The sequence below is a fragment of the Nomascus leucogenys genome, chromosome 7b (assembly GCF_006542625.1).
Source record: "Nomascus leucogenys isolate Asia chromosome 7b, Asia_NLE_v1, whole genome shotgun sequence".
In the NCBI taxonomy this organism is placed as follows: domain Eukaryota; kingdom Metazoa; phylum Chordata; class Mammalia; order Primates; family Hylobatidae; genus Nomascus; species Nomascus leucogenys.
The window spans coordinates 79,167,032-79,192,502 of record NC_044387.1 but is presented as its reverse complement, the minus strand read 5'-3'; the positions used below and the strand labels follow the sequence as shown (position 1 = coordinate 79,192,502).

Sequence of the window (25,471 nt, the reverse complement as noted above, 5' to 3'; positions counted from 1 at the left end):
TACTTACAAGAGAATAAGAGAATTTAGTCCATAAAATGTTGGTGGGGAAATTCGACTGAGGTGATTATCTTCAATGATCCTGCCAGCCAGAAGAAAAAAATTAATTTATTTATATATCTCTAGAATCTAAAAACTAGTGCTATAAAATGCCACATAAATTAAACATACAGCCATTCTAGTCTGTGAAGATCTTCAAAAACACCCGGCTTCAGGAAGGTTATTCTGTTATGACTAAGATACCTGGAAAAGGAGAAATGACTACAATAAATTTGTAGCTTTTTGATGTCTTACAATAAGAAAAGTAAAAACAATAATCATCTATCTTAAATTTTTTCATATAGCATTCTCATCATGACACTTCCCTGCCTTTGAATCTCTAAGAATTGCTATCACTTACCTTATCATACCTAGTTTTAAATTTCCCCATAATTAATTAATCAATCTATTCATTCACCTATTCATGTATTCATTAACCTATTTTGAATACTTACACCATGGCACTGTGCTAAGCATGCCATCCCTTTCTTTAAGGGGCTTTGAGTCTGAAGAGACCACAGCATGTGAACAGATTACTTTGTAATGTCAGGGAAACAGAGGGAAGTGTATAATGCATGGTTGCTCTGCCATTGCAGAGGAGAAAGCACCCAGCTTTGCTAGGAGTAGGGACTGCAGAGTGTGGAGGAATGAGGAGACAGGAGAAGGCTTTACTAAACAGAAGCACAATTGAGAAGAGTCTTGGATGAAGACATGCAATTCACAAAGCAAAGAATGGGCAGGAGCTATTCTAGGCAGAGGAAATAGCTTATGCAAACGCAAGAGGTAAGAGAGTCTGAAAAGTTAAGAAATCACCAGGTAATTCAATGGGGCCTCACCATGAAGGGGCTATGAGGAGAGACAGGAGACAAACCCAGGAGGCAGGCAGGGGCCTGTTCTGCACAAAAGGGTATTGTATCCCTTGCTAAAGAGTTCGACTCTGCCTTACCCATCTTTACATCCCACTCCTCTGCAAAGTGAAATAACTCTCTGTTCTATTGTGTTGATCTCCTCTTCTTGCCATGTTCACTCATGTCTCAATCTCTCTAGTGTAGCAATTCACTGCACTAAATCTGCTATCGAACAGTTTGATTCCTGACTCCTGTACTTATTAATAGTGACCTTGAGCAAGCAATGAATTCCTGTAAGCCTCAGCTTCCCCAACTCTAAAATGGGGATAATATCAGGATCTACTTCCTATGGTTTAATAGAGGCAATGCATGCCATAAACATTCAGTATACATTATGTTTTATAGCAGTGTCTCTGCTCACACTTCTTACTCCAGTTTCTTCCCTCTTTCCTTTTTCTTTCTGCTTATGATTCACATGCAAGTAAGAGTTCAAGTTTGACTTCCACTAATACACGATTCACACTGATTTCTCTCTCTTCTTCAGTCTTTCATATCTTGAGTAAACATCCTGTAGAATTTCGCCTGCCAGGAATCTGTTCTCCCTTGCTGGGTTTGACTTTTGCTCAGGGCTAGTGAGCAATGGCACCCCGCGATAGAGCCTCTTCCTTCCCTCCTTTGCAAACCTGGAGCCCAGGTGGGCACAGTAAGGGGTAAGAAATGACTTACAACCTCAGGGGGTTCTCTTATACAAAAACCCTCCAGGTAAAAGACATTTGATCCACTATTGCTCCCTATGCTCACCTGTTTTGCCCAGTCCTCTTCATTTTTCAGAGCCATCCTTTACTGCTCTGGACCTGAGATAATCACTCCTTTCAGTGAACCATAATAGCAATTTTGGTTTCGGCAACACAGGTTTGGAACTTAAGTACTTTTCAAAAATGGTTCTCTAATGTTGTATATATGTTGGCATTGTTTTCCCATCTTAGATCATAAACTTCTAGAGAACAGGAGTCCTGCCCCTCCCCAGTGATAGCTCAGTGCTCTATCTGAAACATTAAGATATAACTACTTAAAGGGAGCAAGCCTGAGTTATCTTTCTATGCCCTCATGGTGTCTACCTAAAATACGTGCACTCTATGAGGGTTAATGAATACTTATGGATCTAATCATTATTTAGATCCATAAATCATCAGGTATCTAATGATTATTATTATCATTTTTTGAGATGGAGTCTCACTCTGATGCCAAGGCTGGAGTGCAGTGGCGCGATCTTGGCTCACTGCAACCTCCACCCCCCAGGTTCAAGTGATTCTCTTGCCTCAGCCTCCCGAGTAGCTGGGACTACAGGCGTGTGCCACCATGCCCGGCTAATTTTTTGTATTTTTAGTAGAGACGGGGTTTCACTGTGTTAGCCAGGATGGTCTCCATCTCCTGACCTTGTGATCCTTTCACCTCAGCCTCCCAAAGTGCTAGGACTAACGATTATTTAACTAGAAATATGTGGCATCTTTAACACTCAACAATATTCCGGCACTATACAAAAGCTATGAAAAGAGATGGAGGACACTTTTAAGTTTACTCTCCAGTTCTGTACTGCCTTTCAAGAGCTTCCTCCACATCCACTGAACATTAAACCAAACAGATGGTGTTTAGTAAATTTTGCAAAGATATATGGAAAGAAGAGAGTCAGGAGCCTGATGGGAGTGAGTCCAATATTGACGCTGGGTATTTTGCTAAGACATGAAAGAGCAGGGATGGGGTAGAAGGGGAGAGGACATGGTAAAGTGGTTACTGTTAAGGCTTCGAGTCTTCTGCAGTCTTCTTCCATTTTGCTAGTAAATTACTAGGTGTTCTTGACTCAATCCCAAACTCTGATACCACAAGCTAAAAATCTGACTGGAATGGGTTTCTTGAGTTAGGATAGAGAACAGGATACGTGGAAAACAAGGGGACATAAATGGAAATACAGGGAGTTATGTACTCGTGTGGTTATACTTCTTTCCAGTTACTTCTAGAATGCTGCATGGCAGAACTGAATAAAATGGAACATTGAGAAAGCCTGTTTTTTTTAAAAAGAAGCACAATGAGATACCACTTCACACCCATTAGGATAGTTATTGTCAAAACAAACAAATGAAACGAGAACACAAATGTTGGTGAGGATGCGGAGAAATCGGAACTTTTGTGCATCACTAGTTGGAAAGTAAAATGGTAGAACTGCTGTAAGAAACAGTATGGCAGTCCCTTAAAAAATCAAAATCAAATCAAATGGCAGTCCTTCAAAAATCAAAGAATTACCATCTGACTTAGCAATTCCACTTCTGGGTATATACCCAGAAGAAGTGAAAGTGAAAGTGGGGACCAAAACAGATATTTGTATTCCTGTGTTGATGGCAACATTATTCACAACAGCCAAAAGGTGGAAACAACCCAAATGTCCACTGATAGATAAACAGTTAAACAAAATGTGGTATATAAATACAATGGACTATTATTCAGCCCTAAAAAAGGAAATTCTGACACATGCTATAACATGTGAACATTAAAGACACTGTGCTAAGTGAAATAAACCAGACACAAAGACTACATATTTTATGATTCTCCTTATATGAGGTACTTAAAGTAGCCAATTAATAAATACAGAAAGTAGAATGATGGTTGCCAGGGGCTGGGGAGAGGGGGAAATGGGGAGAGACAGATATGAGGAATTATTATTCAACAAATATGGAGTTTCAGTTGGGGAAGATGAAAAAGTTTTGGAGGTGGATGGTGATGATGGTTCCACAACAATGTGAATGTACTTAATGCCACTGAATGGTTTACTTAAAAACAGTTAAATGGTGAATTTTAGATTATGTATATTATACCACAAAAAGCTTTATTTCTTTAACCTTACAGTATTTCATGCATTTGTAAAAGTGGGATTAGTGAGAAAAGAATAATTGAATAACTAGGGAAGTCTTCGGGTTTTTTCTTCTTCATCACAAATATCATCATCAGGCTTTTTTTTTTTTTTTTTCTCAGAGACAGGGTCTTGGTCTATGGCTCATGCTGGATGCTGGAGTGCAGTAGTGCAATCCTAGCTCACTGCAGCCTCAAACTCTTGGGCTCAAGGGATCTTTGTGCCTTAGCCTCCCAAAGTGCTGGGATTGTAGGCATGAGCCACCCCGCTTGGCTGCATCAGGCTTTTACTTTGTCTAAGTTCATTCAGTCATCACTCCTGTCACCATGGCAAATGTATATTGAATTCTTAGTATGTGTCAGGCACAGTGTGCCTAATGCTTCCCACGCATTTTCTTGTCTCTTACAACATCCCTGAGGTACGAACTATTATTTGTGTTTTATAGTAGATGCAACTTATGCTTAGAAAGGAATATAAATTGGCTGGGTGTGGTGGCTTACACCTGCAATCCCAGCACTTCGGGAGGCTGAGGCAGGTGGATCATGAGGTCAGGAGTTCAAGACCAGACTGGACAAGATGGTGAAACCACGTCTCTACTAAAAATACAAAATAAATTACCCAGGCATGGTGGCGGGCACCTGTAATCCCAGCTATTCGGGAGGCTGAGGTAGAGAATTGCTTGAACCCGGAAGGTGGAGGCTGCAGTGAGCTGAGATTGCACCACTGCACTCCAGTCTGGGTGACAGAGAGAGACTGTCTCAAAAAAAAAAAAAAAAAAAAAAAGAAAGGAATACAAATTGCTCAAGGTCACACACCTAGTAAGTAAGGCAATCAGGGCTCAGACTGAAACCTGTCTAATTCACAATCCCATGGTCTTAGCCACGGTGCTCTACTGCTCCTTCAGCACGACTTGCATGGCTCCTTGGTACTGTCATGGACAGGGAGGCTGGTCTGGATTAGAATAGTCTAGGCTGTCAGACTACCATGGAATGGGCAAATTAATTTGCACTGGTACTTACAGTTTAGTAAGGCTATTCAGTCCTCTGAAAGCATAGATGGAGATGGATGTAATCTTATTATTTTGCAGGTACCTGTGAAAATGATTATTAAAAAGAAAAAAAAATGAAGCAGAGTTTCACTTTTGCAAGACAAAAAGAATTCTGTGGATGGATGATGGTGATGGTAGCATAGCAATATGAACGTGCTTAATGCCTCTGAAGATAGACTTAAAAATGGTTAACATGCTACATTTTATGTTATGTGTATTTGATGACAATTAAACATTTTAAAAATTGAAAAAGGTAAACATTACAAAATAATTTAGTGAAGCCGGATATCATATCTCTTCATGTTTCTATTAAATTTATGGACAATTAAGCTGGTTTGTATTTAGAAATTCTAGCTATAAAGATGAATGAATAACAGCCTAAGCTTACTATTGGAATTTTCTAGAAATAAAATGTTAACACATAGTAAAGCCCTCACAAATCAGAAGTCTAGAAGTCAGACTTTTAATACAGGTCTTGTTATAATTCTTTAAACTTGTTAAGTGCTCAACACAGTGCTAGCCAACCTAAAAGTTTATGATGTTTTTAATGTCCCAAACCATATTCTATGTTAATCACAAATCTGTCAACCAAGTCAATTTTGATCTCATTAATTTGACATCCAAACCTTGTTCCAAAGACTGTTTGGGGAAAATTTATAAGGAGTAAAAGTGGCAAAAGAGAAAAACATAAGCAAAAATAATCAGGACTGGAAGAATATAAATTAGATTGGAATGTCAAGACAAGAATGCAGGCTTACATAGTTAAGTAATACTGAAAATACGACCTTAACTGGAGGTCAAAGGAAATGGGTACCAGAGTATACGCTATTGCATCATTGCACCCACACAAAGTTTTTCATTTCTACGTGTACTTGCCCCAGATTGTGGGAATGACAAAGGAAGGATTTCAAGGCTGCCTTCATGTTCTGAGTGCGGGTCACCATTGTTCTTTAGAGTGTCCTGAAAGTTTATATGTAATTTGTTATAATTTTTAGGAGCAATAAGAAAGAAACCAATATGAGTGAACATTCAGTTAAATTAGAAATTTTGACTGAAAAGTACCCTATTTCTCCAACATGGAAGAAAACCTAACTTTGACTGTGAAATGTTATTATAAAATTTATTATAGGCTGGGTGAAGTGGGTTATGCCCATAATCCCAGAGCTTTGGGAGGCCAAGGCAGGAGGATCATTTGAAGCAGACCAGCCAGGCAGGGCAACATAGTGAGATCCTATCTCTAAAAAAAAAAAAGGAGCCAGCTGTGGTGGCACATGCCTGTAGTCCTAGCTACCTGGGAGTCTGAGGTGGGAGGATCACTTGAGCCCAGAAGTTTGAGGGTGCAATGAACTACGATCATACTACTGCACTCCAGCATGGGTGACAGAGTGAGACCCTGTCTCTTAAAAAAAAATGATTATGCACCTGAACCTGACATGCTGTGGGCCCAATCATGTAGTAGGTAATGAATGGTTCTCATTTATCATGCATTTGTTTGTTTATTTCTAGTGTTATAATCATCTACTAAGGAATAGGCTGTATTGCCTGGAGGTCTAAAGGTATAGACTTTTAATAACCAATTAGAAATTTTTAAATAATTAGGCTATTTTGATCATTTTGTTACATGGAACAAATTGGTCATTCAGGAATTAATTCATCCACATTAGTACGGTGGTTAGTTCAAAAAAGAAAATTAATTCAATATTTATTGTACAAAAATGCTAAGCCACTGCATTATATAAATCTGAATTTTGATATTTAGATTTGTAGTCTAGCTCCTTTAAATAAGTGGACACAAGGTGATGCTACAGAAAAATTCTTTAGTCTCCAGAAATCAGAAAATAGAATAAGTGAGTGTACTCTTGAAGTTTTGTCAGGCCTAATTGTGAAAAATTCTGCTCTTTTGACTGATAAATGTTCAGAATGAAATTTTGAAAAGTTATTTTCATTAGAGTTTCTGTTTTCAAATATGAAATAGATATTCTGCAGACTATCTGGATTTTTAGAATATTTCACTGAAAGAAGTGGGTTAATTTTTTTTCTGATTCCACTCAATTTCCATCTGTTATCTTTAAAAATGTGCATATATATATTAATTTATCAGGTTTCCCTATTGTAAAACCAAAATAAGAACCAATCTATATTGGTATAAAAATGAAACAATGAATCCTGAGATATTTCTTGGTTAGTGTGATTTAGGTACAGAGTATCTAAACCCAACAATTCACCATATGACAACATAATTTAGTTACAAAGTTGACCTAAGTAACAAACATCACGTGGGCCAGTATGGATTTTGAGAGTTCTGAAGGGAAGCTAGCATGTCAGATACTACTCAAGGCCAAAATAAAACCCACTCACAAGGCAGATGTGAAAATGGAATCAAGTCTCCAAGACAACATGCTCAGAGGTTTCAACCCACAGTGACTTGCTATTTTAGGTAGATAATGAATTTGAAAACACATGGAAGAAAATTCTTCACTTTCTTGATGGTGGATCTGGCAAAAGAGCGTAACATTTTTCTCTAAGATGAGCATTGAGGTATTCCATGCTAGAATAACGCAGAGGATAAAAGCTTCTAAGAATCTCCATTTTGGGGGAATGTGGTAGGAGGATTCACAGTATACATGTTCCAGTTCCTTTGGAAATACGTGTCTGAGGTTTTTCTAGAATGGTTTCTAAAATTACTCAGAAAAAATAAGTGTTACCTGGAAGTCTTCAGTTAACAGCGAAATACTTCCCTGAATAGGGATTAGACACAAGCAGTGGAATAGTGTTGGTGTTCACAGAAGTGGGAAGAAAAAGATATGCCCAAAAATGCTAGTTTATTTTAATACCAGGAATTAAATATTTTCTTACAACTTCTGAAGATCATGATAATTCTTGAAGCAATCAGGAGGAAGCTTTCTTATTAAGTTCCACTGAAGTGACCTGAAATAAATGTAAATTTTGATTCTTAAAGTTGTTTTTTCTTTACTTCTAAATTACAACAATAGGGATAATTACAAACTATTAACTTTAGTACTAGCTTTCAGGAAACATTTTGCTTCATAATGTCTCTCTCATATTTGTCATATCACTTGAACTAGGTCTAGCTGTTAGTTTTGCACTATTAAAGCTATTCATTTTTTAAAAATTTTGGTTATGACTGTAATTCTGACAAAAAATGTTAAAAAATAAAATTGAAAAAATTGATTTTCAGTTATGTTTTTCTTTCCTATTTGTATTTAACAAACATTAGAAGGCATCTCAGTTTCTAAGTGACAATAAGAATAGTGTTTTCTGTTTAAAAAACACTCAAGAAATTCTCAATATTTCATTGCTCACATTCCACCACCTTAAAATTAGTTATGAAGGAAAACATCAATTGGTACCTATAATTGGATCATCTTTATTCAATAAGTGATTCCATTTCAACTTCTAAGAAGTTGTAAAGAAAGATTTTCTTTTGTATCACAATTTAATAAGCAGTTTGACACAGACCAGATCCACATAATTGTGGTTGTACTGGAAAGGTCCCAAGCCCTTAATTTTTTGTTTTAGAACAGCAATGTAATGTAGTAAAAGCAAAATAAATGAAACAATAAAAAAACCAAAACCAGTGTAGCTGGGGTTCCTTGCATGAATCACACACAACCTTTCCAAGTCAGTCTCTTTCACTGTGAAAGGAGGGATTTGGATTAGATGGTATCTAATAATATGATATTATTAGTACTATCATTCTATAGTACCATGGAGCAGATACTAATAAGTGAGCAACCGACTGCTTTGTCTGGAGGTTACCTTAACTCAGGTTAAGACAGTTTTATACAATAAGCACTAACAATGTTTAGGTTTTGAAGCGGTGTTGCTTAAACTTGGTGATGAATCCTTCTTAAAAAAAACTTTCTTGGACTCTTTGGAACACATTTTTGGACTCTAATTTGAGAAACACTTTTCTAGAGTTTAGAAGACCATGCACTCTCAATGAAGGTGAGAATTGGTTCTTAAGAAAAAAAAACTTACTTTTTATATGTATAATGTACAGATATACACAAGAACATATATAGTATATCTGTATTATCATTATTATTATTATTATTGAGATGGAATCTTACTCTGTGGCCCAGGCTGGAGTGCAGTGGCACGATCTCAGCTCACTGCAACCTCTGCCTCCTGGGTTCAAGCGATTCTCCTGCCTCAGCCTCTTGAGTAGCTGGGATTACAGGTGTGCGCCACCACACTCGGCTAATTTTAAAATTTTGAGTACAGATGGGGGTTTCACTACGTTGGTCAGGCTGGTCTCGAACTCCTGACCTTGTGATCCACCCACCTCGGGCTCCGAAAGTGCTGGGATTACAGGCGTGAGCCACTGCACCTGTCCGTATATCTGTAGTATTAAAATTTCACAGGAGGAGACAAATAGAAAAAAAAAGTCTAAAAAGGCTCCCTGGGGGAAGGGACACAATAATGAAAGAAAAAATGTTAAAAATCACTTTTCTAGACTACACATATCAGACACTTAATGGCTTTTTAAATAAATAATGCCAAAGGCTGATTAACAAGTAATTCCCTTTTGAAACTACTCTCAGTTGCTGGCTGTCACCAAATATTATTTCCTTGTACATATTAACTAATTGGGGATCTCTTTTCTGCTAATGATTCTGACTTGACTTAGATTCTAAATTCTGCTTACATCCTGTTTAAATGTTTATATTGTGTCAAGATAAATTGTTAAATATTTGGATTTGGCTGGGTGCAGTGGATCATACCTATAATTCCAGTACTTTGGGAGACGGAGGTGTGAGGAACACTTGAGCCCAGGAGTTCAAGACCAGCTTGGCAACATAGTGAGACCCCCCAGCCATCTCTACAAACAATTAAAAAAATTAGCTGGGCATGGTGGTGCAAGCTGGTAGTCTCAACTACTTGGGAGGCTAAGGCAGGAGGATCACCTAGCCTCAGAGGTCAAGGCTGCAGTGAACTGTGACTGCACCACTGCACTCCAGCCTGGGGGACACAGTGAGACCCTGTCTGTTTACAAAAAACAAACAAACAAAAAAACCTGAGTTTGATTTAAGGACATAGATGAAAGTTTAGTGTGTTCTTAAAGATGTATTCTCAGAATCACTTGAACCTGGGAGGCAGAAGTTGCAGTGAGCCAAGATCGTGCCACTGCGCTCCAGCCTGGGCGACAGAGTGAGACTGTCTCAAAAAAAAACCCCAAAAATGTGTTCATTCATTCACTCATTATCTCAAAAAACGTGTCAAATGCCTGCCATTTGCACATGTTGAATACCTGCCTTTAAGAAGTTTATACTCTATTTGCACAAATTATACTTTATCTATAAATAGAGAATTTTCTTTGAATAATAAGTTCAGTCTTACAGCCGAGGGCTAAAGAGGCAACCAACTTCTTTTTTTTTGTATTTATTTATAAATTCATTTCAATAACATTTATTTAGGGATTATTAGACTCTATTAGGAACTTTGGAGGATATATAGGCCATGGCATTTTCCTTTTTCAGGTAGAAAATAGGACCTGAATAGAACAACCCCAAATACTTTATAACAAATCCTTATATTTTAAAATTTGACATTCCAACCTTGATTGTTCACAGAGTCAAAGAGGGTGTGTGTTTGTGTGTGTGTGAGAGAGAAATGGCCTAGTTTAATCATTATTGTCAAAGCTAGCTCTAGTTTTTGTAAAGGAAGTTCTTAGTATTAGATCATATAGTTCTAGTGATTAAATTCCAGGATCTTAAAGCCAAGTCTCAAATAGTCAAAATCAGTGTTTATCAAGCTAGAAAAAAGTAAAAATAATCATATCTATCTATGTTTGCCTGTTTTGTTCATTAGCATTTATGTGAAATGTCTTAAAAATCCCAACTTCAATAAACATTACTTGGAGTATTAGCTTCTTTGATACTTATATATGGTTCAGTCCTCTTCTGACATTTCCCTATAATAGCTCCAACTCAAAGTCTGGAAGGAACTGACTAATGAAATTTGATATTTACTTTTTAATGTATTTGCTATAAAGCATAGAGTTCTTTTTCTGTATGGAACTGAACAGACTGGGACTAGGTATGGGTCTAAGTCAGTGTTCTGCAGAGAAAAGTATAAATAGACAACTGCAACCAAGTGGCTCAACCTAAAGCACAAGAGAATGCTATTTTTTGAACAAAAAATAAAATAAAAATAATGTAGACATAAACTCCTGAGATTTATTCCTATATCTCCAAATGCCTATTGGAGATTTCCACTGAGTGACCTGTTAATCTCACACTGGAAAAAACATCTAACTTTGGAGTCCCCATCTTCCTCAGTTACTGCCACCAAGTCTCTTCATTCTCCGATCACACTGTTGCTTAGAACGGAAACCTTGTAGTCATCTTTGACTCCTTCTTTCTTGCCTTCTTGCAGACAATCATTTACAAGGACCTGGTCCCAGCTTTTTTGTTTATACCAGGGGTTGAAAACTGGTAGGTCACAGTTTTCTGCCCGCATGTCTTTATGTATGTATGTGTATATTAGATCACGACAATTTTTAAAATTGAATGGGAATTAATTCAATGATTCAACCTTTGTGTGGGGCATGCCCTCTCTAGTTAGCCATTGCCTTATTCCCCTCCATTCCCCCAGCTTTCTCTCTCTGTTCTTTATTTCACAAATGTTGGTTGAATTGTTAAAGAATGGATTCAAATCTTACTCTGGGAAAATGAAAAATGAAATTGGCTGCATCAGAATATCCTTTGATTTGGATTTTCTAGTAATTTGATACAAGCAGTGGAGAAGGATTATGATTTTTTTCTCTGAAAATAGAATGAAATCATCATAGACTCTTTTTTTTTGTTTGAGACAGGGTCTCACTCTGTCATCCAGGCTGGAGTACAGTGGCTTGATCACAGCTCACTGCAGCCTTGACCGCCCAGGCTCAAGTGATCCTCTTGCCTCAGCCTCCAAGTAGCTGAGACTACAGGTGTGGGCCATCATACCTGGCTAATTTTTATTTTTATTTTGTAGTGATGGGCTCTCTCTGTGTTGCCCAGACTATTCATAAATTCTTATACCCAGAATTTCCAGTTAGAATTTAAATCAGAGAAGTGCTCCATAAGACTTCAGGTTCTTTTGGGGGATTATTACTTTTTTCTTGCAGGACTAATTGCTTTGAGAAAGAGCCACGGTGAGGCAAGAAGAAGAAAGAATGCTGAAGAGCTCTTTTTTCCTTAGTTCAAGCAGAAATGTTCCCTCTTTTGGAAAACTCTGCTGATATTCTCAGTTCATATTCCTTGGCCATCACAAATTGGGTAAACTCAGATCTGTGAATTCAATGGAACCACTATGCACAGGAACTCGGAGTTGTAGCTCTTACCTCATATATCAAGTATTTCAATTGCTGTATTATGTGGCCTGGTTTGAAAACGGTAACACTTGTCAATATTCATAAACTCAAGATTTACTCTTATTTTGTCCTCATATACCCAAAAGTGAGAGTCACAAGGCGCTAAGGTATCTAGATGAAAAAAGAAACTCAGCAAAAATATTGGATTAAAATAGCTATCCTCCACTAATTTATTTTAAAAAAGTTTCAGCCAAATGTATATGTTTGTGTTGCTGAAGTTTGTTGAATTCAAATTAGTACTAGAAACTAACACTACAGGTACTAGAAATCAACAAACCACTTATGGTGATAATTTTTTTTTACATACATAAGTTTGAATTCCTTAAGAAAACAACAACATTAACATCTATGACTCAAAATGTGATTCAGAACAGATTTTAAATATGATATTTTGGGGGGAATATCTTATCCAATTTACCTTATTTTCTAACTTACACATCAGATTATATTAAAATTTGGGTCCAATAAATTCTAAAAGAGTTCTTTCAATAAATGTCAAGCGCAAATTCTATGTAATAGGAAAGCTCTATGTAATAGTTTAATTAGAGGCCATTTTTTCTTTAGTAGCACATGCAATTGATGACTTTTTTTGTTTAGATAAAATATGGTGATACTCCATACCTCACAGGATTATTATGAGGGGTTAGTTAATATAAAGAATGATTTAAGGTGGGGTCTAGCATTTAATAAATGCAAAATAAATATCAGTAATTATTATACCTGACCCAGGAAAAATGACATCATCTTTGAATAAAAATATATTACTAATAATGACATGGTCTTAATTATAATACAATTTTACAGGTGCCACCCGGCTGTCAGGATGAAGTCATTCTTTTCTACTTACATTGCAGTCACATTTGAAGAAACTGATGGAACAGCTCGTAAATTGGTTTCATCACAGTCAAGCTCCAGACCTCGGCAAAGACATTGCACTGGCACAGAACCGACCACTGAATCAAGGGGAAGTGGTAAGGCATAATGACAGTGAGGGACCAGGAAACGGAGGGTAATGAAAAGAAATAAATGAAAAGCAATGAGAAAATCATTTAGTACAAAAGCATATCATGTGTTAAGTAGGCAATTTAGGCAATGCTTTAAATTAAGGTTCCAAAGTTTGCTTTTAATTTAATCTTAAAATGATGGTAGAACATTAACATTTGGAAACACACATTTACCAGCTCATGCATTTTTTAAAAAATAGCAGACTGTTCTCCATTCATTGCAAAATGAATGAAATAATCTGCTCTTATTTCATTCATTTTGCAATGAATGGAGAACAGTCTGCTAAGGATTGACATGATAATGTGTGATGAGGCTTAATGTTCATATTACAACTGCCACTTAAAAATAAAGTAGCATAATCAAAACCTTTAAAGGAGGAATAAATCACTTTTAACTAGCAAGAACGAGGAGAACTAAAGGCAAATGATAGTGTCTATAGTTTTTTCTTTAATCAGGAGTTCTCCAAATAATTTAAAAAAAAATCTTTTGGCTTACATAGGGGTAAAGGATGAATAAAAGTTTATTTATGGGAGTGAACGTTTTTCCTGCATAGGATTCTATTTTCACTGGTGTTAGGTGTTGGAAAGAGAGGGAGAATGAGGTGTATGACCTTGGCCATCTTGTGGAGCTGTAGCGATAGTGTTAGGATGTGAGTCAATACATCTAAAGTCTCTTGGAGATTTGCAATGATGTATTCATATAGCTAAACAGAATGAGATTATTATTTAGGATAATAAATATAGTTTGGTTCCCGCTCTGATGGGGAATGGCCAATTCCTGAGAGCAATGAGAAATGTTTTTCCCCCCATATTGACTTCTGGAGCCCTAACCTATACAGCAGGGGTTACAGACTCCAGTGTCTCCAGTGGTCAGGCAATGTCACTGCAGACTGCGTCCAGATGTCCAAGTGCAACAGCTTCTCCCATCTGTTGCCATATTAGAATAGGAACCTCTGTAGCTACATCTACCAACTTCCTCAAAGAAGTCAGAAATACAATGTTTTACATATAACTATCTATTTAAAAACTGATATTAGCTAACTGAAAACATTAAAAATACTATTGGACAAACAAAACTGTCTATGAGAGTTTTCTGCTTGTAGGCTTCCAGTTTCTGACCTTTATGGTGAAACTTGCAGAGAGCAGGCAAGTGTCTCAGTGGCTAACCAGAGACCTCTGTGAATGACTGTTCATGAGGAGCTTTTGGCTCAGATATGGGGTGACATGTGTTCTTCCTCTCCTCCCAAATATCTCCAGAGACTTCTTCACAGGGTTACAAGAGATCAGGACCATAGCCTAGATTTAGTGTTTAATATAAACAGAGTATCTGCCAAGAACTTTAAAACAGTTTTATAGTTGCAAGTACCCACTTTGGTTGCGGATGTCTGAAAACTGATGCTGTCTCTTTAAGTTAAAATCATATCTCGTATGTGAGTCTATGTGTATGCTGTGGGGATGGGATGGAAAAGGTTGGGAAGGAAGATGAAGGTCCTGAGAATGAAGTAGGAAGGGCAGAAACGGAGGGCAGTGAAATTAGCGTTAATCCCAGTGCGTTTTTTTCATATATAGAGACTAAATTAAGATAATTCATATATGTTGATTACAGGGTTATCTGCAATAGGGAAAAATGAAAAAACAACACATTAATGTCCAACAGCCAAGGAATGATTAAGGAAATTATGTCACTTACAAAATATACTATTACATGGAATATTTTAAAAGATGTTGTAGTAATATGGATACCTGATTATGCCAAAATGCTAATTGAAAATTTGATAAAAATGGTTTGTATAGGAAATTTCAACTATGTTAAAATAAAAAAAGATGAGTAATGCAGTACCAAGTTAATGCTGGTAGCTTCTGAATGGTCAAATTATGGTTGAGTAAGTAATTCTTTCCAAATCTCTGTACTTTTCAAATCCTTTAAACTTAAATTTTGTTAATTTTATTGGCTCATCATAGATATTATATTTTCCATGATATTGCCCTTGAGAGACGACTTTACTAATGTGAATTCCTCACATTATTCTGGTCAAAAATGATTATAAGCTTTGCTCAGTTTAATTTCCAATAAATCCCTATAATAATCTGCTTTAAATCAGGTGGGACACTAGGAACCTTAACTTAAATTTTAACACCAAGTTTTACACTACACTTGCCATTCTATTTTTACACTGTTTTCAAATTTGAAAAATATATTTAGTTATTAGCTGCACTCCCCCCCACAAATTGTCTTTAAATAACTCTCAATGATATATTTGTTTTTGTTAAGTACTGATGAAAAAATTACTTCTTTTTTTATACAGCATTTATTAAATAGCCTCATTCCTTTTATGTAATTATACTTGTGACAAATGTCTTCCAGGGTGCAGGATCAGGCAAAAATATATTTCTCTTGCTGACTTATCTGGTTTTTCCCCATTTGTTTGTTTTGCTTTACAAACTATGAAAGTTATGTAACCCATTATTTTCTCTCTTGGACTTAACAGCTATGAAATTCATAACTAGGCTGTGGATGAAGTCACTGAACTTTTCTCAGGAAGGATTTTCTTAATTTTTCTTTGTCATTCGCTTTCCACTCACCACTGAACTTTTGTCTTTTATATCATGTTAATGGTTTAAGGCTTTTAGTAGCTGTATTTTAATTGCAAGTTGCTGAAAATCCTTTTGGGAATAAGGTGAGGTATTAAAAGATTCAATTAAAATTTAAGAAATAAACCGGGAGCGGTGGCTCATGCCTGTAATCCCAGCATTTCGGGAGCTGAGGCGGGTGGATCACCTGAGGTTGGGAGTTCAAGACCAGCCCGACCAACGTGGAGAAATCTCGTTTCTACTAAAAATACATAATTAGCCAGGCGTGGTGGCACATGTCCATAATCCCTACTCGGGAGGCTGAGGCAGAAGAATCACTTGAACCTGGGAGGCAGAGGTTGCAGGGAGCCAAGATTGCGCCATTGCACTCCAGTTTGGGCAACAAGAGTGAAACTCAATCTCAAAAAAAAAAAAAAAAATTAAGAAATAAAAAGAAAACAATATATGATAAAAGAATAAAAACTGTTTTGAGACAACATGGCTTAATTCATTATTTTAAACATTATATTATCAGTTAAATTATATCTATTAACTTTTTCCTTTCCCAAAAACTTTTAGCTGTTTTTTTCCCCCCTCTGAGAGAGGGTTTTGTTCTGTTACCTAGGCTGGAGCACAGTGGCTCAATCACAGCTCACTGCAGCTTCAATCTCCTGGGCACCTGAGTAGCACAGCTAAGTTTTATTTATTTTTTATTTTTTGGAGAGATTGGGGTCTCACTATGTTGCCCAGGCTGGTCTTGAACTCCTGGTCTCAAGTGAGATCTTCCTACCTCAGCCTCCCAAAGTGCTGGGATTATAAGTGTGAGCCACTGTGCCCAGCCAATTTTTAGCTTTTTAATGGGCAAATTATTTGGTCTCCCTCTAAATAATGGCATGATGCTGAGACAGATTGCTGAGTACCCTGTGAATCTCACAAGAGTGATGTCTATCCCCTTAAACTGGGGATTGTTAGTAGTATTTGATTAACCTCATTTGAGTAGTGAAGATAAAAAAATATTAAAAATTTAAAAAGCTAGACTTTACAATTTATGGTAGAACATAAAGAAAAAAATATAGCAAAGGATTTCTTCCTCTATGCCTTGCTTTTTTAAAAATAATTTTTGCAAGAAAAAAACTTTATGTTTGCAACAGATAGGCAATCCTCACATTTTAATATTTCATATTTTGTTGATCTACTCATTCATAACACTCGTATTTGATATGTGGCAATTACCTATTCATCTTAAACGGTTTTATGAAAAGGATATGACTGGGAAGGCACTATATATACGAAAAAAAAGAACAGAGGAGGAGCTGGCATTGCCAGGTGATATGAAGAAACTAAATATATGATATAAAACTTGTCTAAAATAAACTCTTAGTCACCTCTCCACCATTTTGTAGTGAGTAGCCAGTGATTGCTCATTCATGACTGTTTTCCATTCAAAGCTGCCCAGATAATGCTTTGGGAAGGTGGGAGTGATGTAAGTTGTACAAAACGGAGAGAATAGAAAACGTGATGATGAGTAAGAGAATTGAATAATTAGCATTTACTAGGACTAGCAAAAGATAAACTGTGGCTCTATGTATTAACATGTATTTTCTAGAACTCACAGTGTAAAATTTTACTCTTTTAAATTATTGAAATCTACAATAGTTAAATCATTGCCTACATAATACATTGTGTTTATATCTACGACTAAAGACCTAACTTAGGATAATGCAACTTTAGAAAAATAATGTTATAAAATAACTACCTAAGCATCTGTTATTAAAATGTAGTTATTATTATATAACATTTACATAAATAAAACCTCAATTATTCAGACATATTGTTAATTTGGCATGCTTCAGAATCGAAAAGGATAAAAATAAACCATGAATTTAAAACCCAGCAAAGAATTCTGTTAATGTTTTTATTGTTAGCTAAAAAACTAAAAGTTTTAGCTATAAGAAAAATTATTATAAAAAATACATGTTTAAAAGTACACTAATTCAACTGGGCTTAAAAAATTCAACTGGGTTTTACTGTAACCATAATCAATCCATGAAATATGTATGTTTCTGGGCAGATACAAAGATAAAAAATAAAACAAAACATCCTATCCATAGCCTCCTATATAGACTTCAACAATAATGTATTGAGTGCTCACTATGTGCAAAGCACTATTTTAGGCACTAGAAGAGCAGCAAAAAAAAAAAAAAAAGTCAAACAAAGTACCTATTGTCATAGTCATAGTCATTGTCATAGTACTTAGGATCTGATGAGATAGTTCATACATCACCACAAGCAGCACCACTACCACCAGCAATTATGATAGTGCCACCCCGGAAAATAACACAGAGTAAGCTGACAGAGTAATGAGGGTAGGGTTGAGGACGCGGCTGTTTTATACAGTGTTATCACTGCAGCTTTCTTTGATTTGAACAGGGCCCTGAATAAGGTGAGGGTCACTGACTAAGCAGATACATGGGAGAAAGTTTCTGAAAGAACAGTCTGTATAGAGGCTCTGATATAGAACCATGTCTGGAATGTCAGAGGAATAGCAAATGTGCCTTGCTTTTAAACCAAGGTTTTGAAAAGCTAGGGTCAAAATGACAGCTCCAAGGTACAGATTTACATTTGCATAATTTATTAGAACAGACAAAATTTATTTGAGGAGTTATTTTCATACATCTGTCTGATCTAAAATATTGTAGTTAATCCTCAGGTTTATACCTTCCATACCCCTCCAGTGTTTTTGTAAGTTTTCAGTGTATGACTGAACATAGTGGGTTATAATGAATAAGGGTTTTGCAGCTCAGAAGAATTTTTTCTGGCAAACATTAAAATCCAAACAGCTTTTCTGCCCTCTCTACTTTCTCTGTTTTCTTTACATCACATTTTATAGTGACTGTGAAAAGAGAACTCATATAAAATAACATCCTTGACTGACATTGATTTTGTTCATAACAAATGATCTGACATCATTTGTTACTTCTACACTTAAGATCCCTGAGTCTTTTTGAAATAAATTTTCCTAAAGTTGTATATTTAATAGAGTTTGCAATTAGAAAACTATAATTGACCTCTTACAAATTTTTAAGTTTCTTTAATTAAAACTGATTTCCAGATTGAGATGCAATCTTTTTTTTAAATGTTGAATCAAACTTTTAAACAACAGTGTCTTATGAACTGGAAAAGAAAATAACTGCTTCAATTACTTACAACATTCAGGTGTTTCTGTCTCAAAAGGATATTGGGAAGTCATTTTGTAGTAACTGGCAAAATATTTGTCAAATTGCAGAGACCATCCATTGTTGTCTCCTAAAACAAAAATCAGAGAACAGAAAAGTTCAAGAAACAGAAATATTCTGGTATATTGTGGGGAAATAGGTTTTCTCTTTAAAAGAGCCCAGTGGTTCTCCAAAAGTAGCGAGATAAACATTATCTGGAAACTTGCTATAAATGTGAATTTATGGACCCCCACCTGGAGATTCTCATTTTATAGTCTGAGATGGGCTCCCTAGTCACCATTTTAAATTTAATTTAATTATTTCGATTAAAAACATTTTGGGGGAGTAAATTGTGACAAAGCTATTCTCCATTTTTTTTTTTTTTTTTTTTTTTGAGACAGAGTCTTGCTTGGTCACCCAGGTGGAGTGCTGTGGCACGATCTCAGCTCACTGCAACCTCCACCTCCCTTGTTCAAGTGATTCTCCTGCCTCAGCCTCCCGAGTAGCTGGGACTACAGGAACCTGACACCACATCTGGTTAATTTTTTTTTTTTTTTTTTTAGTAGAGATGGGGTTTCACCATGTTGGCCAGGCTGGTCTCTAACTCCTGGCCTCAAATCCGCCCACCTCGGCCCCCCAAAGTGTTGGGATTATAGGCGTGCACCACCATGCCCTGACTATTCTCTGTTTTTAACAAGTACTATAGGTGTTCCCGAAGTAAGTAATATTTTGACCACATTTTAAGAAGCAGTATTTCAGACATATCCAAATATGGCACACTGTTCTTAGCATTTTACAGTAATTATGTTTCCCTACATCTTCTTCAATCTCTAAAACTGATGTTGGAGATGTACAAACATGGCTAGACAGCCATGATGATTAACTTTTTTTGTGTTATTTTATTTATTTATTTTTGAGACGGAGTTTTGCTCTTGTAGCCCAGGCTGGAGGGCAATGGCACTACCTTGGCTCACTGCAACCTCTGTGTCCCAGGTTCAAGTGATTCTCCTGCCTCAGCCTCCAGAGTAGCTAGGATTCCAGGCACCCGCCACCACGCCTAGCAAATTTTTGTATTTCTAGTAGAGACGGGGTTTCACCATGTTGGCCAGGCTAGTCTGGAACTCCTGACCTCAGGTGATCCGCCAGCCTCGGCCCCCGAGAGTGCTGGGATTACAGGCGTGAGCCACCGTGACTTTCTGATTAACTTTTAAGAAAGAAAGAAAACATGACTGGCATGATCTCATTTCTTTTCTCTTTTTCTTTTTTGAAAGGCACCATGGTATCTAAAGTGATTATTCTCTGAGTGCTTATATATATATATTTCTATATTTTCTTATTTATATTTTAAACCCCTATGTCACTTTTAAAAAATAGAAGATTTTATTTGTGGGATAAAAGGAAGACAATTTTTCTCACAGAATTCCTAATAATCTTTTAGTTACTTTTAAAGATAAGAGACAGTGCAGTCAAGCATGTGATAGAGTGGACTAGTGACCAGGGATGAAGAAGCAGTTTCTCTGGGGATCTCTGCACATGGTACAAGCCTTCATTCTCTTGGTAGGGTTTTGTATGTGATCTTCTCCAGACCTTCTAAATTTTTTTCTGAATGCTGCCAGGACTCCCTAAGGATGCCCAAACATATGAACAGAGAGTGAAGTTATAAAAGTTTGTCCTATTTCTGTAAGTTAGTATTAAGTCTAGCATTGATTTCTTTTAAAATTTTTAAAATTAAAAATTTTTTTTGAGACAGCATCTTGCTCTGTCACTGATGCAGGAGTGCAGTGGTGCAATCTCAGCTCACTGCAACCTCTCCCTCTTGGGCTCAAGTGATCCTCCTCCGTTAGGCTCCTGAGTAGCTGGGATTATAGGTGTGCACCACCACGCCTAATTTGTTTTTTTTTGTAGAGATGGGGTTTTGCTATGTCGCCCAGGCTGGTCTTGAACTTCTGGGGTGACGTGATCCACCCTGCTTTGGCCTCGAGTGCTGGGATTATTAGGTGTGAGGCACTGAAGACTTCTGCATGGGACTCTAGCAGGCCACCAGTAACTTCCTGGACAAGGGACAACACTCCAGAAACCAGCAAATACCAGCCCCTGAACACCTAGGAACAAGTTCAAGGTGCCTGCCCAACCCTTAACACATGCATCAGTTGATATGTTAGGCAGAGAAACAGGAGTAGGAGAAGGAGATTTGAAAGATTCAGCATATATAGCCAAATACAGACTAAAACTTCCTGAGACTGTGGTGGCTTTTGTGAATGTTTGCTCCTCTTTTATTCGACCCCCACTTTAGAATGCTTTCGTATTCTTTAGAAGTTGGTAACTTAAATATATGTTTTCCAGACCCCAAGCAGCCAGGATTCTTGTTATAGATAAGCTTCTACCAATTGGATGCACTCTTGTGAGACCTGAGGTTTATACACATCAGTCTCATGGATATCTAGTGGTAGTTGGGGCAGTTACTGCAGCCAGCCTCAGGGGCCCAGTTTCATGGATGTAGAGATGACTAGCAGTAGCAGCTGTGGCAGAAGCAGATGCTTCTTGATCTTGGGCTTGCAACTACAGTGGTGTATTCCCTACCTCTGACTCCTTCTTCTGCAGCCCTTAAAATGATTCTACAAACACATTTTTCCTGTATAAAATATATTTTTTTCTTAAGCTTCTCTTTCCCAATAATATCTAGAGTGGTTTCTGTTTCCTCCTTCCAGAAGGGGTTACAGATAACAGACTCTCAGACATCTCAAGGATGGAAACATCGGATGGGTTATCTATTCCGATTCTTCTTAGATAATGGCAATCATGTTATTATTAGAACATGGGACTCTCATAATTAATGGTACACAGTGACAAAAAGAAGTCACTTAAATTATTGCTATGGCTTCCTGGAATGATGTGTCTGTTAGATGGCTAGACTCTGGCAAAGTTCTTGCTATGATAAATCATTAGAATGAAAATGAGAAATTTCAAGGGTTGTGAAGTGGGATTGCCAAAGAAATAGCTCTGGAGAGATTAAAGAAAGGAAACAGCTGGGCACGGTGGCTCATGCTTGGAATCCCAGCACTTTGGGAGGCCAAAGCGGGCAGATAACTTGAGGTCAGGATTTTGAGACCAGCCTGGCCAAGGTGGAGAAACCCCCATTAGAAATACAAAAATTAGCCAGCCATGGTGATATATGCCTGTAGTCCCAGCTACTCGGGAGGCTGAGGCGTGAGAATTGCTTGAACTGGGGTGGCAGAGGTTGCAGTGAGCCGAGATTGCACACTGCACTCCAGCCTGGGTGATAGGACTACCCTCAGATAATCTTTTATCTCTTGTGGCCTTACCTCAGGACTAATGTATCCCTACATTATATAGAATCTGATCCTATGGGTTGTTAAGTTACAGTATAAGTTGAATTCACATTTTGTCATATCATTAAAAATTTTTTTTTTGAGACAGGGTCTCACTCTGTTGCCTAGGTTACAGTGCAGTGGTGCGATCATAGCTCACTGCAGCCCCAAACTCCTGGGCTCAAGGGATCCTCCCACCTCAGCCTCCTGAGTAGCTGGGACTATAGATGCATACAACTATGCCCAGCTAATTTTTTATTTTTGTAGAGATGGGGGTCTCTCTGTGTTGCTAAGGCTGGTCTGAAACTCCTGGCCTCAAGTGATCCTCCCACCTTGGCCTAAAGTGCTGAGATTATAGGTGTGGGCCACTGTGCTCAGTTTGTCATATCTTTTTTTTTTTTTTTTTTTTTTTGGGACGGAGTCTTGCTCTGTCGCCCAGGCTGGAGTGCAGTGGCACAATCTCAGCTCACTGCAAGCTCTGCCTCCCGGGTTCACGCCATTCTCCTGCCTCAGCCTCTCTGAGTAGCTGGGACTACAGGAGCCCGCCAGCACGCCCGGCTAATTTTTTGTATTTTTAGTAGAGATGGGGTTTCACCGTGGTCTCGATCTCCTGACCTCGTGATTCGCCCACCTCGGCCTCCCAAAGTGCTGGGATTACAAGCGTGAGCCACCGCGCCCAGCCAGTCTGTCATATCTTTTAAGTGAACATTAGAATACTGATTGGCGAGAGAGACCTTGTGAATTGCACTAGGACATTTGTGTGTGTTCAGTTGAATTTGACCACTCTAAATCCCCTTCCCACAAAACCTCCCTTGCAAGCAAAAGCAGCTCCCCTTTCCTGTCTGATGAGGTTAGCTGTAGTTTGTTTGAAGACACATGAGTTACTTTACTTGAGGTAAATAAGTTGCCAACTCTCCTCAGGCCCTTTCATTACCAGGCTTCTTTGCTTCTCAACCTATTATAACTGGAGCCAGAGCCCAGCATGCTGCAGAACACAAACTGGACTTAGAGAAGACTGACATACCAAAAGATTTTGCTATTTTATATAAGCAGAAACCCAAGGAATTTGCATGGGAATGGTTTCTACAAGCATTAGACCAGCAAGTAGAAATATAGCTTTAGGTTGGGCAAAGCTAATCGATCTGGGTATCTGATATGGTTTGGCTGTGTGTCCTCACTCAAACTCACCTTGAATTGTAATAATACCCACGTGTCAAAGGTGGGACCAGGTGGAGATAATTGAATCATGGGGGCTTGTTCCCCCATGCTGTTCTCCTGCTAGTGAGTGAGTTTTCATGAGATCTGATGGTTTTATAAGGGGCTTCTCCCTTTGTTTGGCACTCATTCTCTCTCCTGCTGCCCTGTGAAGAGGTGCCTTTGGCCATGATTGTAAGTTTCCTGAGTCCTCCCAAGCCATGTGGAATTGTGAGTCAATTAAACTTCTTTTCTGTATAAATCACTCAGTCTCCTGTATTTCTTCATAGCAGCGTGAGAACGGATTAATATAGTGACCTCCTGGAGTTTCTGGATTCCATGTGTTAGCTCAAGCAGTAGTTTTGCTAGATTGTCCACTGAAATCTGAACCCAATGCTGGCCTAGGCTAAATGAAATTGAGGAGCAAATGCATACAAATATTGAGTCACCAAAGGAACAGATCATGAGGAAGAGCCATTGTATTGCACAACTGCAAGGAACCTGTTATGGAATATGCTGTAGATTAACCCAACTTCATTGGTGTTTTTCTGTGCAGCAGAGACTGAAAAACTTCAGACGACATTTCGCACCCCCTGTAGAGCCAGCCAGGATTTGGATGCACTCACATGTATCTTGGTTAGAAGAGAGGTATAAGGTCATTTTTTTGCTGCTCTGTCTAAAACAGAGACATAAGAGCAATTGTGGAAGGGGATTTCAGGTACTACCAGCCTTGTGGGTGTCGAGAGAGGCAGCTGTGTTGGGGGCGGGAGCAGCAGCTGTCTCCGTTGTCAGTCGCAGCCATGATGGATCCAACAGCACGGTTGTCGACTTTGTTTACACCCACTCTTCCAGCCCTTCTGAGAAGATTCTGCTTACCTAATTTCTGTCTAATATACCTACAGTAGTTTCCGGTTTCTTCCATTTAACAATGACAGATATGGGGAGGCTGATTGAATCATTGGATTAAAGTACGGCGGAACAATGATTAGACATTTAGTTAATTTGGGGAGCTCAAGTGGAATCTCGCAGTGCATTTTTTCTGAACCCATAAATTTAGTGTAGTTTAATTTTGTGGTTGCCCTAAAAAAAAATGTCACGTGGGTTCTGGGGATGGGGTCAGGAGCCTTACAAAATGTTCTGTTCTACTGGGCTCCGGAATCACCATATGTTTCCTTGGCTGTCAGGTTTTGAGATTTTGGAAATTTATGGCATTGGATTGTCTTCCTTTCCTAGTTTTGCAGAGTTTTTTGACCTTTTGGCAAGTTTACTTTTGTAAACTTGTTTCATATCTTTAGATAAGGAGAATTCTTTGAGAGACTTTCATTCACCCCTTTTAACAGAGAGGTTGAATGTTAGCATTTAGCCCTGAAAGAAGTCATATTTAGCAAGTACCCATTATGTTGTGCTAGGTACTCCATTTTATCCTCGTAACTCTATTTGGTCATTATCATCATCTCCACTTACAGATATATATATATAAGCAGAAACCCAGATAGAAAAATTGATACTGCAGATAGAAAAATTGATACTGAAAAAGGTTAGGTGACTTGACTAAGAAACAGATTTATTAAAAATAAATAATTAAAATATAAATTATTATTGTATTTCTTTTCTAGGCCAAAGAAATTATGTAATCAGTTTACATTCTATCTACAGAATTTCACCTTTTGTGGGACATCAGCTTTAAGTATTTAGCTATCACTATTTGCTGCTTATTTTTCTGTTGTCTGTTTCACTTCCATTATTGAGGCTCTTACATCAGAATTGTGTGAATTATAAAAAAGTTTATTTAAATAACAACCAGAAGTTGTTATTAACTGGAATTCAAATTCACATTATTTTTCTTTATTAAATCAATGAAAATATTGCAAATCAAGGTATTACTAAAGACAATTTACCAAAAACATAGTAGTGTTATGAGTGGTTATATGTTTATCGATGTT

General features: G+C 37.6%; 1 protein-coding gene across 8 annotated transcripts in view; it reads right to left on the bottom strand.

Annotated features, from left to right (window-relative positions):
* Positions 1-25,471, bottom strand: part of RXFP1 (relaxin family peptide receptor 1) — a 121,041-nt gene that overhangs the window by 41,527 nt on the left and 54,043 nt on the right. For 4 of the 8 annotated variants that reach the window (XM_030815219.1, XM_003257903.4, XM_012507956.2 and 1 more), the window contains 6 exons: positions 18,998-19,096; positions 13,063-13,168; positions 7,691-7,762; positions 4,806-4,877; positions 169-240; positions 8-79 (listed from right to left, as the gene is read on the bottom strand). In XM_030815219.1, coding sequence (XP_030671079.1) covers positions 8-79; positions 169-240; positions 4,806-4,877; positions 7,691-7,762; positions 13,063-13,168; positions 18,998-19,040 — 437 coding nt within the window. In that variant the 5' untranslated portion in view covers positions 19,041-19,096. Of the gene's footprint in view, positions 1-7; positions 80-168; positions 241-4,805; positions 4,878-5,710; positions 5,795-7,690; positions 7,763-13,062; positions 13,169-18,997; positions 19,097-25,471 lie in introns of those variants that run through there. The other 4 variants (XM_004088545.3, XM_004088544.3, XM_004088547.3 and 1 more) reach the window with 3 other exon arrangements.